At 42.6% G+C, this 14,792-nt stretch overlaps 1 protein-coding gene across 1 annotated transcript in view; it reads right to left on the bottom strand.

Moving 5' to 3' along the window:
• Positions 1-6,977, bottom strand: part of HELB (helicase (DNA) B) — a 51,040-nt gene extending 44,063 nt beyond the window's left edge. The window contains exons 1-2 of the mRNA XM_006859611.1: positions 6,791-6,977; positions 3,488-3,895 (exon numbers count right to left, since the gene is read on the bottom strand). Coding sequence (XP_006859673.1) covers positions 3,488-3,895; positions 6,791-6,977 — 595 coding nt within the window. The remainder of the gene's footprint in view (positions 1-3,487; positions 3,896-6,790) is intronic.
• Positions 6,978-14,792: the final 7,815 nt, after the last annotated feature.

Raw genomic sequence — 14,792 nt, 5'->3', positions numbered from 1 at the left:
TCTGTGTATTCTTTCGCTATCCCTATCGCCGCTGGATCTCCCCTCCTCGTGAACCAAACACTCGTGAACAACACAACTATGTTGAGGTCAGACCCCGGCATAGGTGGTATGCAAACTTATTAGACTTGAAATCATCCAGGAGTAAGGAGAGACAGAGAAGAGATGTAAGGATAAAGACAGAATACGTGGTTGCCTACAGGTAAAAGTAAAAACCAGGAAATGAGACAAGTAGAAGCCTGTGAAGTCAAATAAGAACTAACAGAGTTGTTGTTGTGGAAAGCAAGTGGTTTTAAGAAGGAAGGAATGACATTGTATCAAATATTCCTCACAGACGGGGGCTGATAATTAACTAGTCCTTGCATTTAGGTAAGATCACTGTTGTTGCTACTGTTGTTTTTGTTATGTGTCATTGAGTTGGTTCCGACCCATAGCGACCCTGTATAGGGTTTCTGAGGAGCAGCTGGTGAGCTTCAACTGCTCACCTTGTGGTTCAAGCTGACTTTGCAGTCTAACGCATAAACCCACAATGCCACACTAGGTGCTTTCAATCAGTTAATAGTGACCTTATTGCACAACAGAATGAAACACTGCCCAGTCCTGCACCATCCTCACCATCATTCGTATGTTTGAGCCCGTTTTTGTAAACACTGTGTCAATTTATCTCACTGAGGGTCTTCTGGCTGACCCTCTACTTTATCAAGCATGATGTCCTTTCTCCAGGGATATGTCCAAAGTACATGAGACCACATCTCACCATCGTCTCTTATAGGTTTTCCAAGACAGGTTTGTTTACTCTTCTGGTCAAAACCATTGCCATCAAGTTGACTTTGACGCATTAACGATCCACAGGAGAACTGCTCTGTAGTTTCTGAGGCTATAAATCTTTACAGAAGCAGGCAGCCTCATCTTTCTCCTGTCAAGTGGATGGTAGGTTGGAATCACTGATCTTCAGGTTAGCAGCCTTATGCTTAATCCACTATGCCATCAGGTTACTTGGCAACCCATGACATATTCATTATTCTTGAACACCATAATTCAAAGGCATCGATTCGTCTTGGGTCTTCCCTATTCACTGTCCAGCTTTCACTTGCATATGAGGCTTGGGTCGGGAGCATCTATGTCCTGGAAATGACAACTTTGCTTCTTAACATATTAAAGAGGTCTTTTGCAATCAATTTGTCCAGTGTAGTGGTGGTGGTAGTGGTTATGTGCCGTGGAGTCGATTCCGATTCATAGCGACCCTGTACATGGTTTCCGAGGCTGTAAATCTTTACAGGAGCAGAAAGCCTCCTCTTTCTCCCCTGGAACCACTGGTCGTTTCGAACTGCCGACCTTGAGATTACAGTCCCACTTATAGCCACTATGTTACACAATGTCTGATTTCTTGACTCTACTTCCATGATGTTGATTGTGGATCCAAGTAAAATGAAATCCTTGACAACTACAAGAATACTTTGGGCAGCTTAGGGAAAATGGAAACCTAGCTAGAACGTGTAAAATTTGTCTAAGAGCAGAAGAGGATATACTCAAAACAGTAGGAAACAGAAGAAACTTTTTCAAAGAGAGATCAGCAGGGAAAATACAAAATAAAAATGGCAGTCTGATTGGCTACTACAAAAACAAGCAAGTTGTTCACCAAGAAGCCACCAAGGCAAGCAATCAACTCCCTTCTGGACATACCCCCCTCCCAGACTGAAACTCAAAGGGAACACATGAGCAGGCAATGAAGCTTGCTGGCGACCATGTTGGTCTACTGGTGAATGGAAGAGGGGGGGGGGGAAGGCAGCAATGAAGAAATGGGCTGAGTTCAACCATGTTTCATAGACTCCTGTTGACCTGGAGATGACAGAGAGAAGATGAAGGGCTGGTCGGTCCAAAGTGTGATGAGACCTGGGAACACCTGAGCCCATGGACAAGGACACAGCCACAGAGGGCTAGAGCTGACAGTGAAGCTGTGAAGTGAGGGGACATACACGAGAACACCCAAACTTATAGACAGTACCCATTTGACCTAGCCTCCATAGCTTGATAATCAGAACTCGACTAGAGGAAAATAAAAAAATAACAATTTTTGATAAAGGAAACAAGTGTAAATTGCTACAATTTGAAGAAGCTGACCTATACTTACAGACATAATAGCCCAAAATACCAACTGAGAGGGAAGGAGTCTTCACATCAAGTATCAATGCTATCCCCACTGTATACAGGGTAGATTGTTGTTGTGAAGTGCCATCGAGTCGGTTCCGACCCATAGCGACCCTCTATAGGGTTTCCGAGGAGCAGCTGGTGAGCTTGAACTGCCGACCTTACAGTTCAAATGGCTTTGCAGTCTGGTGCATTAACCCACAGCTCCACACCAGGATAGGGATGTGCAATTTAGACATTGGCTACCTAAAATGAGGGGTGGATAAAGACATGAAGTGACTGGCTTACAAGGTTTCAAGAGGGAGTTTAGTTTAAGAATGTGCGGTGGAAGGTAGAGTCTTCACTGAATAGTTTTCATCTTGTCTAGAAGGGTCTGGTAAAAGGAGATGGGGATAAGATTCTTATGATTCAACAATGAGTAACTGCTATAACTGTCACAACTGTAAAGGTAGTAATTTTGTAACAAAAATGGGGGAATAGTTCATCTTACAGTCCAGAAACAGAGGACCCTAGAACCACCAAGGGAGAAGAGCATGAGTGGAATGTGGGACCCTATCCAGAGAAGCAGGGACACCAGAGATGAAGGAAGAGATGGGGACATGGAGAGGGGGAGCAGCTGAGGACTCTAGACTCATGGAAAGAGAAAGACTGAGTGATGGCGGCCAGAAGGCAGGCTTGCAGAATGTGCCCTTTGGTTGTTTAAATGATTATATATTCCTGAGTGTTTTTGTGTACATCCCCCCCCCCCCCCTAAAAAAAAAAAAAAAAAAAAAAGCAGAGGGAATAGAAGCAAATACTGTTGAATGATGATGCACGGAGGAGATTATAATCATTGCAATGAAACAATGGTGTAAAAACAATGTTCTCCCATGTAAACTATCACTCAATTCACAATAAAAAAACTTTAAAAAAAAACAACAACAAAACAGTAGGAGGCCAGGCAAACAACAATTGAGTCCACTTGACAGTTTCAGGACTTAGAACCAATGGGCAGAGTTGTTTTTTCTCCAACCATGTTCATCTACACAGGTGTGAGGTAGGCACCATTGTGCATTTCCCCATTGACCTTGTTTCTGTTAAACAGGGTTGATAGAGTTATGCACAATGGTGAACGTCCCAAAACACCAAAGTTGAGTTTGTCACTCCTTTGTTTACATTCATTTAAAAGTTTCCATGACTTTTACAATCCCATTTTATATACACATCTTTTTCCAGTCATTACCAATGCCATAATCCAAAAGCAATGTAAACACACTTTCATTGAACCAATTTAAGAATATATGATACAAGAGTAATTAATATCTCAATTATATTACAACTCAATGATACAAACCATACTTACTTGTGTGCTCCAGTGGAAGACTCATCTCACAATCTGATAAAGTCTCTTCCTGTTTATTCTGTGCCGATTTCTTTTTATTTTTCCTTTCACTTTCCCTTTGGAAAGTTCTTAATGTTTCTCTAATATTTTCAAAGTTTAGGTCTTCATAGCTTGATACTTCATTTACCCATTTTAAAAACAGAGTTTTAAATTCATCGGACACCTGACACTCCGTAAGAAAAAGAGAACAGATCTGTTGTTGATTTGGTGGTGACATATCGGACTGTAAAAAGTAAGATGGAAATCCTTGAGTATAGTAGCTCCTTCCCACAGGCTTTGCTTGTACTCTCACTTGCCACCAAGGACCTATTAATGGGAAACGTCCAAACACTTCAAATATCTCTTGAGTATTTTCATCACAAATTGAAACTTTGAAAAAAAGGAAATTTAGGATTAGGATATGATATTTTAAAACCCTTTCCCCAATGTTTTATGATCCACACCACTCTCTTTAATGTCCAGAGAGAACCTTATACAGATGTCTGCTAGGTCTTCTATAGCATTTAATTTCACTTACATGTTTATTCCTCTGTCCTGTACTAAATCTCTCTACTGGGTACTGTGTTTCATTTGTCTTTATAAAACCAAGGTGGTGGTGATGATTATGTGCCATGGAGTCAGTTCTGACTCACAGATACCCTGTAGAGGATTTCCGAGGCTGTAAATATTTACAGCAGCAGAAAGCCTCATCTTTTACTGCTGGTAGTTTTGAACTGCTGACCGTGAGATTAGTAGCTGTACTCATACCCACTTAAACTACCAGAGCTCCTTTTGCAAAGCAAGAGGTGACCACAATACGTAACAAATATCTGTTCTTCCTATTTTAAAAGCAAGCTTCTTCCTGCTGTTCTAATCTCAGGCAATACTGGCCTTTATGTAGTTCCTAAAAATGTCATACTCCCTGTTACCACTGGGCCTTTGCACAAGCTGTTCCATCTGCTTTAAGTGTTCTCTTTACATCTAGTTTATTACAGACATCAGCTTAAGTATCACTTCCTCAGGAAAGCCTTCCCTGAATCACATGAATATAGTCTCTCATAGTACTAGCTACCATTCCTGTTCACCATTAACAGTAGTTACTTCTGTGATTATTTTAAGAAGCTCTGGTAGCGTAGTGATTACAAATCAGGCTGCTAACCTCAATGTCGGCAGTTCAAAACTACCTGCGGTTCCGTGGGAAGAAGATAAGGCATTCTGCTCCCATAAAGATTTACAGCCTCGGAAACCCTGTGCAGGGTCACTATGAGTCAGAACCAACTCCACGGTACTTAACAACAACATTCAATCACTAAGGAGCTCTGGTAGTGTAGTGGTTACGAGTCAGGCTGCCAACCTCAAGGTCAGCAGTTTGAAACTACCTGCGGTTCCACAGGAGAAAGATGAGGCTTTCTGCTCCCCTAAAGATTTACAGCCTCGGAAACCCTGTGCAGGATCACTATGAGTCTGAATCCACGGTACTTAACAACAACAACAACATTCAATTCACTAAGAGTCCTGGTGTGACACTGTAGGATAATGCACTTGACCACAAGGTGGGTTTGAACCTCAAAGTCGGTGGCTCAGATTCACCAGAGGCTCCTTGGAAACTTTATACAGGGCCACTGAGTCAGAACCGACTTTATAGCACTTAACAACAGCAACATTTATTTCACTATACTGTAAGCTCCCTTAAGACAGGAACTTCATTATTTTATCTCACCAAACAACTTGCTTGAAATATAGCTGCTATTGTTGTAAGCCATTTTAGTCAATTTCAATTCACAGACCTGCTCAATGGGATTTCGTAGGCTGTAGTCTTTATGGGCACTTAACAATAACAATCCTTAAGGGCGAGAGAAGCATGAGGCTTTCTGCTCCCTCAAAGATTTAAAGCCTCCTCTTTTATTATTATTTTTTTTTAATTACTTTTGCAAAGAGTCTTGGTAGCTTAGTGAGTGAGGAATTGGGCTGTTCTCTCCAAGGTCAGCAGTTGGGATCTACCAGCGAATTCACAGGAGAAAGGCTTTCTGCTTCCTGTTAATCTTTACAGCCTTGGAAACCTGCTACAGGGTCTGGGTCCTACCGACTCCATGGCACACTACCACCACCATTACCGTTGCTGTGGTTAAATGCTATCAAATCGATTCCGACTCATAGTGACCTTGTAGAGGGTTTCCGAGGAACACTCGAACCACTGGCATTGTGGTTAGCAGTGCAATGCTAACCTACAGTACCATACCAGGGATCATTTTTGTTATAACTGCCATTTATCATAAGTGTGTTAAATCTAGTCTTTATTTGTCTTTAGGGGTTAGCATGAGAATGAAAACATCAGCAAATTACTCACTGACACATTGTATGTAGTACACATTACTCAGGACAATGGGGGGGGGGGCGCAGGGGCAGTCCTGAGTATCACTGTTGTAAGTAACTCAACTATTCCTACATGGGGGTCTACGTGTATTTTATATAACAGAAAACTACACAAGGTTAAAACCAACCAGCTGAGTTAATCCTTGTGTTCTAAGTAGTTAAAGAATAACAATGTATAGGCCTTCAGGCTGCTGCTGTTGTATGCCTTCAAGGCAGTTCCAACCCTATATAGGGTTTCCGTGACTGTAAATCTTTAGAAGAGCAGAAAGCCTCATCTTTCTCCCACGGAGGGGCTGGTGCATTCAACTGCTGACATTGCAGTTAGCAGCCCAACACGTACCCTACACTACGTTACCAGGGACTCCAGGCAGGATAAGTTTAAAGTTAAAGCCCTGATTCTGGGTCTTTTTACAGAATCCCCCATTCACCAGCTGCCTGCACAAGACTACCCAGCCCCTCTATGATGTTCCTCATCTGTTTAAGATAACCTCAAAGGATCTGTGAACACTAACTGTAGTAATACAGGCAGAGCCCAAACTTAACAGTGACTTTAATTGAGCACATGCTATGTGTTAAATTCGGGCTCTTTAAAGTCACTGCTATTGTTATTATTATTAACAGCATTTTATCCTAAGTAGGAGTAGGGTAGCGTTGTGGTTACGAATCGGGCTGCGAACCACAAGATCAGCAGTTCGCGGGATAAAGATGAGGCTTTCTGCTCCCGTAAAGATTTACAGCCTCGGAAACCCTGTACAGGGTCGCTATGAGTCGGAACCGACTCCACGGCACATTAACAACAACAACAACAACAACAGGAGTAGGCAGCTAGCCCATCCCCAAGTCTTAGCAGTGGCGGGGAGCCTTGCTGGGGCCCAGAAGCCTAGAAAGCGAGGGAGGGCTTGTTCTACTCACCACGAAGGCGACCGGGGAGGCAACCAGCCTTTACACCCCCACTGCAGAGTTCCTCGGCGTCGACAAACACTGGGTCTTCATCCTCCTCCACATCCTCTTTTAGACAGTCATTATCTTTCTCCACTGGGTCCTTGGCTGGACACAGAACTCCCCGCAGCTCCCGCAAATTCCCATCTAAGCAGGCCATGTTCCCTTCCCGGCAGTCGATACAGAGAATTTTGGCAAACCCAGACCGCTACATAATCACGATCAGCCAATCAGCTCTGAGGACCGCCCAGTCGGCACTTGCAAACGCCAAGGGGCGAAGCTCCGCCCCCAGATCCAGTTGGCGGGGAGGAGGAAAGGGGGCGGGAACAGGAGAGATGTCTGGCTGGGCATCCGGAAGTGAGGAGCCGGGAGGTCACCCTAAATCCCGCTAGTCCTGGAGCTACCAGTGCGGCGCCTGCACAACCTTTTGTGTATCTCCTGCGGAAAAGGAAACGTGGGGGAAGACCACATTTCTGACCCCAGAAAAACGAATAAGAAAGAACATCCCTCCCAGCAAAAGGTTAACTGGCGACACATACACACGCCCCCATCCACTCAGAAGAGTGACTTGACTTTGGAGAAACTTCAGTGACCATTTTGGGGCCGACTTCCTAAACAATGAAAGAGCCTTGGAAACCAAACGCATTGCTATTGAGTGGATTTTGCCTCATCGCAACCCTGCCAGGCAGAGTTAGAAGTGTTCCAAGGCTGCAGATATTTACAGTCAGTGCTACTTTAGGATAAACTTTGGGCTGTTAACCACAACGTTGGTGGTTCAAATCCACTAGAGTTGCTTCTCGGAAACCCTACACACCGTGTCAATGAGTTGGAACGGACTCGATGGCACTTAACAACAACAAGCCACTTATTCAAGAGTTTGGTAGTAGTGGATTTATGAACTGGACTGCTAACCAGCAAGGTCAATAGTTGGAATCTACCGGCAGCTTCTGCATGAGAAAGATGAGGCTTTTTTTTCTGTTCCAATAAAGATTTACCGAGCAGAGTGTGGGCACCTATGCAGAGAAGCAGCGACACCAGAGACAAAAGTGATGGCATGAAGAGACAGAGCAGCTGAGGACTCCAGATTAGTAGAAGGAGAAAAGCTCTGTGCTGCGGAGCAGGAAGCAGGCTTGTAGAATGTGCCCTTTGGTTGTTTTGTTGTTGTTGTTGTGCGGTCTAGTCAGTTCCGACCCATAGCGACCCTGTGTACAGGGTTCCTAAGCACTGCTGGTGAGCTTGAACCGCCTACCTTGCGTTTCAAACCCACTTTGCAGTCCAGCGCATTAGCCCACGATTATATATATTCCTGCGTGTTTTTATGTACATTTAAAGAGAGGGAGAGGAAATAGAGCAAATGCTATTAACCGATGGTGCATGGAAGGGATTGTAATCATTGTAATTAAACAAAATGCGATTGGTTGCATGCAAAACCGATGTTCTGCCTTGTAAACTATCACTCAATTCACAATAAAAGCTTTAAAAAAAAAAAAAAGATTTACAGCCTGAGTAACCCTATACAGGGTTGCTATGCGTCATAACCAACTTGAGGACACACCACCACCACCACCACCAAAAATCCACTTATTCGGTGGTTCAAAGCCATCAACTGCTCCTCAGAAACCCTGTACAGGGATAGCACATAACAAGAAGTTTCTATGTAGTCTTGGTGTGGTGCTATAAGATAAGCATGGCACTGCATAGTTAACACCAAGGTCGGTGGTTCAAACCCACCTCCCACTCCTGCGGAACTCTATACCATGTCTCTTTGAGTCAGAACAACTCAACAGTATTAAACAACAAGCCACTTAGGGGGAACCCTGTGGCTCTGTACAATAAGCATTGGACTGAAACCAGTTCAAGCCCCAGCAGCAGCTCTGAGAGGGAAAGATGAGGCTTACTGTGCACAAAGATGTACAACCTCGGAAACCCTATACAGGGTTGCTATGAGTTGGAAAAAACTCAGGGGCCCTTGACAACAATAACAAGGCTGACAAGAGCCATAATTAATTAAAATAAATAAATTGAGACATATTAATCGAGGAATTAAATAAATGAGACACGGGAAACCTGTGCATTGAAGAATTCATTGTTTTTGCAGAGCAACCATGAATTATTTTCCTTGAATAGCAAAGCTTCAAGGAAAAAATATTCTATGCGCAGATCCCTAGTTAAATTTTTTTCTTTTTGAATCGTTCTCTGATTTATTCATGATTTTATTAGTATCCCTTTTACTTTAGATTTTGACTCTTCCACACTTTAGTATATTTTTATTAAAAGTTAGAATCCATACGTTAGCTAAATTTTATTCTACTTGTAATCTTAGGTAGTTTTAATACTTATATTAACAATGTTCTTAAGATTGCTAGGAGACAGGATTTGTCAATTGAATTACTACCAGTTTAGGTTTAGTGATCGTAAACATTCTTCCTTGTAGCCTTAGTTTAAGGCAATAAAGAATCCTTGAAAGCAACCAGGCCATAAATAAGGGCTGTGGGTACAAGAATTCCTAAAACAATTAGACTATAGATAAAGGCTATGGGTATATACAGATACTAAATAAAAAGTCTGACTTAGACGTTCTTAAATTAATGATCAGTAAAATAGAGAAGTTGTTTTTCATAGCCTCAGTTTCCCTGATAAGTGATGTTTTTGTAGGCTATAAACAGATAGTGTATGGAAGAAGTTAATGGAGAGTTAATTGCACCTAACAACTAAAATTAATAAGACTTAACAGACAAAGGTTAAGAAACATGTAAAGGTCAACTGGCTTCTAAGAGAAAAGAATAGATTTATGTAGGAACAAATGTTTTAACTAAAAGGTTTCAAGGTGCCTGAATGCCTCCTATGCCTTGAGATAATGTCTTTGCTGTAACTTCCCATCCCTGTTGTAAATTTAAGAGTTGTAAACCATGAGGAATGTGCCCCAGACTTGATTGTATTTTGATGTCATTGATTACTATGAAAGCAATGGTTTTTGTAACGGTATATAAGGGGATTGTAAGATAGAATAAGTAAGTAGAAGGAAGGAGAAGAGAGAAAGGGGGAGAAGAAGGACTATGAGGTGGAGAGGAGACGAGAGAAAAGAATGGAGGGAGGATAGCGGGAGTAATGTAGAGCAGGAGCAGGGGAAGGGAGAAAAGAAGCAGAAGAGATGAGCAGGAGAGCAGGGGAGTAAAGAATGAGTAGGACAGTAAAGAATGAGAGAGTAGAGTAGCATAGAAATGAGAAGAATAAAGCATGTAATAAGAAGATTTTTGAATTCATTACAACTTATTGACTCCGTGTAATTCTTATCGCCGACCGCAGCATCCCCCCTCAGATAAAAAACCCTGAAATAAATTTGCCGGGGCTGGCTCCCAGCACAAGGCATTTGTAAATTATTAAACTCAGCTGTGGAATCAGAATTGGGCTGCTAACAGTAGGTTTGGCAGTTCAAATTCACCACCTGTTCAGCAGGAGAAAGATTTGTTGTTGTTTTGAGGTGTCATCTAGTCAGTTCTGACTCATATTGACCTGATGTACAACCCTGCATGGTCTTGCAGTCCTTAACAATTGCAATGTTTAAGTCCATTGCTGTTTCCACTGTGCCAACCCATCTTTTTGAGGGTCTTCCTCTTTTTGGCTAACCCACTACTTTACTAATTATGATGCCCTTTTCCAGGGTCTTTATTGTTGTTAAGTGTCAATGAGTCATTTCCGACTCATAGCATCGTGTTTCCGAAGAAAGGCTGCTAAGTTTGAACCGCTGACCTTGTGGTTCTAACCAAACTTGTAGTCTGGTTCTTTTCCTATAGCACCACACCAGGACTGGATTCTTCTAATGACGTGTCCGAAGTTTGAAAGACAAAGTCTTGGCATCCTGGCTTCTAAGGAGCATTCTGGCTGTACTTCTTCCAGCACAGATTTGGTTGTTCTTCTGTCTGTCCATAGTATTTTCAATATTCTTCTCCAATACCATAATTCAAATGCATTTATTCTTCTACCTTTCTTCCTTACTCATTGCATAATTTTCATATACATATGAGATCACTGACAGTATCATAGCTTGAGTCAGGCTCACTGTAGTCCTCAAACTGATATCTTTGCTCATAACTTTGAAGACATCTCATGCAACAGGCTTGCCTAAAGCAATATGTTCTCTGATTTCTTTCTTTCTTTTTTTGACTGCTGCCCCCATGAGTGTTGATTGTTGTCTTTGACAACTTGAGTCTCTTCTCCATTTATCATGATGCTATTTACAATGATAGACAATAGTGTTGCTATGTGCCGTGGAGTTGGTTCCGACTCATAGCAACCCTATACGGGGTTTCTGAGGCTGTAAATCTTTACGGGAGCAGAAAGTCTCATCTTTCTCCCACAGAACAGCTGGTAGTTTCGAACTGCTGACCTTGCGGTTCGCAGCCCGATTCGTAACCACTACGCTACCAGAGCTCCTTAGTGTTGCTATGAGTCAGAATCAATTAGATGGCAGTTGGTTTGGATTTTTGGTTATAAGTCACTTATTGAAGCCACGGTGGTGCAGTAGTTAAGTGCTTCATGGCTAACCAAAAGGTCAGTGGTTAGAATCCACCAACAGTTTCCCAGTGATACCGGGTCGAGCTACAGAAGTCTAAAAAGTCATGAAATATAGCATTAAAGAGTGTGGAAATGACCTGCAGGGAGACATGCCATAGACAACAGAGCCTCCTGCAGGGTAGACAAGCTGCAGGTAGCAGCTTATCTCCTTGTGGTCATAGTCTAAGGTGTTTTCCTATCCAGGGGTTAAGCTACAGAGATGGGTCCGCTGTATTTTTTAAAGGGGCAGGCTTTTTCTGTTGGCACTTTTCTGCTTCCTTGTACTGTTGCCTTGTTTATCTTTTCCCATCTGACGTCCATGATGGATCCGTTGCAGGGGCATCTGGGACACTCCACACACGTGCCCTTCTGTCAGGCTCCTGGTTCAAGGACCAGGTTAGCCCTAGTGGCACCATGTTGGGACTATTGGCAATATTTTGTGCCTGAGCTGAAAACTAGTTAAGGAGGACATTAATAGGTAGCTGATAACAATCTCCATTCAGTAGCTGAATAGGGAGGGAGGTTCACAAAACCCTCTGGGTTCCAATCTCACCAGGAGATAGTTGTTGTTTTTTGTTTTATGGTACTGTAGGATAATGCACTGGACCACAAGGTCAGCTTGAATCGCAGGGTAGCTGGTTCAAACTCACTAGCTGCTCCTTGGAAACCCAATGCAGAGTCAGAACTGACTCAACAGCACTTAACAAAAGCAATGACAATCTTGTTTATATCTTGCCCACCGGACAAGAAATAAATTTTGTATCTCTTGTCCACATTCTGCCACTCTGTTCTTTGTATTTGGAGGGTTTGTTTTGTTTTGTTTTATGGTTCTATTGATGTTTTCCTGCTGCCACCACTGCTGATCTTTTCCCTCCTGTCCCTTTACCATAACACCAGGAGAAAGATGTGGCAATCTGCTTTAGTAACGATTTCAGATCACAAACACGATGGCGCACTTCTACTTTCTCCTACAGAGTTGCTGTGAATTGGAATCCACTGGATGGCAATGGGGTTTTAAGTAGGTAAGCCTCGCCTCGTATTCCAATACAGAGTGCTAGGGTCCATTCCAGACCTACTGAACTGGAATCTAGGACTGGGGACAGGACACTGTCTTTTTAATGCTTGTCCCTGTTTTGTAGGGCTAGAGCGCAAACAAACGCTCCAAAATGGCCAGGCTGTCCTGGTATGGCGCTGTGGGCTAATGCGTCAGATTGCAAAATTGTTTGAACTGCAAAATCGGTGGCTCAAGCTCACCAGCTGCTCCTTGGGAACCCTATACAGGGTCCCTGTGGGTTGGAACTGACTCAACGACACTTAACAACAACGTCACTTAGGAGTACTGGTGTGGTGCTGTGGGCTAAAGCATCAGACTGCAAAGTCGTTTGAACTGCAAGGCCAGTGGTTCAAGCTCACCAGCTGCTCCTTGGAAACCCTACACAGGGTCCCTATTAGTCAGAATCGACTCTAGGGCACTTAGCAACAACAATGTCACTTAACAACAACACCAATGTCAACTTAAACCTTATCTCCAATCCCTTCCCCCAGTTCCCACTATCTCATGCTTTAGTTATGCTTCAGCTAGGACTGAGCCAACAGCACCCTCCCACTGTGCTTGCTGAAACTCCTAGTTCTCATGCCTTAGTTATGCATATACAAGGATGGAGCTGAGAACCCCTCCTCCTGCTATGCATATCAAAACTCTTCGTACTCTAGAAAGGGGCAGGCAGGGAGTTCTGGTGTGGCACTGTAGGATAAGCACAGGTTGGCTAACCACAAGGTTGGGGATTCCAGCCCAACAGCCACTCCTTGGAAACCCTATACAAGGTCACTATGAGTTGGAATGACTTCAGAGCACTTAATTAAGACTCTATGTCCCTAGGCTACTTCAAACTCAACATGCCAAACTGATGCCCAGAGACAAGCCAAGTATATGTATATCTTTGTTATCAACAAAGATTTGGAAATAAGATTCCAGATGTTAAGTTTCTGTATATACATACAACTCAGTCACATTCTACCAGCTAACATAGATAAGAATTCAGCAAGAAAGAAAAGCAAATAATAATAATAATTTTTAAATGGGGAAAGAACTTGAATAGATATTTCTCTGAAGAAGAGATACAAATGGGCAATAAGTCCTTGAAAGAAGCTCAGCATCATTGACCGTGCATTGCCTTCAAGTTGGCTTCCAATCATGGTGACCTTCTGTGTAACAGAATAGAATGTCTCCTGGTCCTGTACTGTCCCCGCCATCACTGGTATGTTTGAACTCATTGTTGAACTATTGTGCCAACCCATCTCATTGAGTGTTTCCCTCATTTTTGCTGACTCTCTATTTTACTATCTATCTATCTGTTTGTCTGTACTATTAGTTATGTTTTCCTGAAGAACCTTGATGAATACAGATACTAAAGCCATTAAGTGAAAACTCATTGAGAAACTGGACATTCTCATGTCAATAATAGACTACCCATTGTGAAGGAGCTCTGGTAGCGTAGTGATTATGAATCGGGCTGTGAACGGCAAGGTCAACAGGTCAAAATAGCAGCTGTTCCGTGGGAGAAAGATGAGGCTTTCTGCTCACGTAAAGATTTACAGTCTCGGAAACCCTGTACAGGGTCGTTATGAGTCGGAACCGACTCCACGGCACATAACAACAACAATTGTGAAGAGGACTTCTGGTGTGCCGCTGTAGGATAAACATGAACCACGAGGTTGGCAGCTCAAATCCACCAGCTGTTCCTCAGAAACTCTATATAGAGACATTATGAGTCGGAACTGATTCAACAGCACTTAACAACAACAATTATGATGAAGGATGTATATTTTCCAATGAAGATAATTTGTCAATTGCCCCTTAATCAAGTGATGAAACTTCATGTGACTAATAGTGAGATAGCATGACATTGTGCACCTCATGCCATTATTCAAGATGATGCTCATAAGATCATTTGCTCTTATGATAGCTAGTGCTCCTCTAATACAAGTACCGCAAGTGGTGGCCTTTAATAAAATAGAAGTACCACAAGTGGTGGGCTTTAGCAAACTATAAATAATGGAATGGAGATGAAATCTGACCTTCTGAAACTTCACAAGGGAAGGAAGACTCAAACTCCACATCAGCCCAAGGCCAATTCCTATGAAGCAAGGATCAGACATATCTCCACCTTGCTTTAAAAAAAATTCACTGCACCACAGACCACCTCTTGGCTCTTCTAGCCACTGTCGCTTCCATACATGAAGGATTAATTTACCTCTTCCAATCATTTTAGCTGTAAAGACACTCATGAAAGTTTGTAAGCTAGTCACTTCTTGCCTTTATCTCCCCCTGCTTTAGATATCCAATTTCTAAATTGCACATTGTTGTGTTGCTGTGGGTTAATGCAATAGACTGAAAAGTTGGTTTGAACTTCAAGGTTGG

Source organism: Chrysochloris asiatica, unplaced genomic scaffold, assembly GCF_000296735.1.
Source record: "Chrysochloris asiatica unplaced genomic scaffold, ChrAsi1.0 scaffold00033, whole genome shotgun sequence".
Classification (NCBI taxonomy): domain Eukaryota; kingdom Metazoa; phylum Chordata; class Mammalia; order Afrosoricida; family Chrysochloridae; genus Chrysochloris; species Chrysochloris asiatica.
Note: the sequence above shows the minus strand (reverse complement) of the source record. Positions and strands in the feature narration are given on the sequence as shown.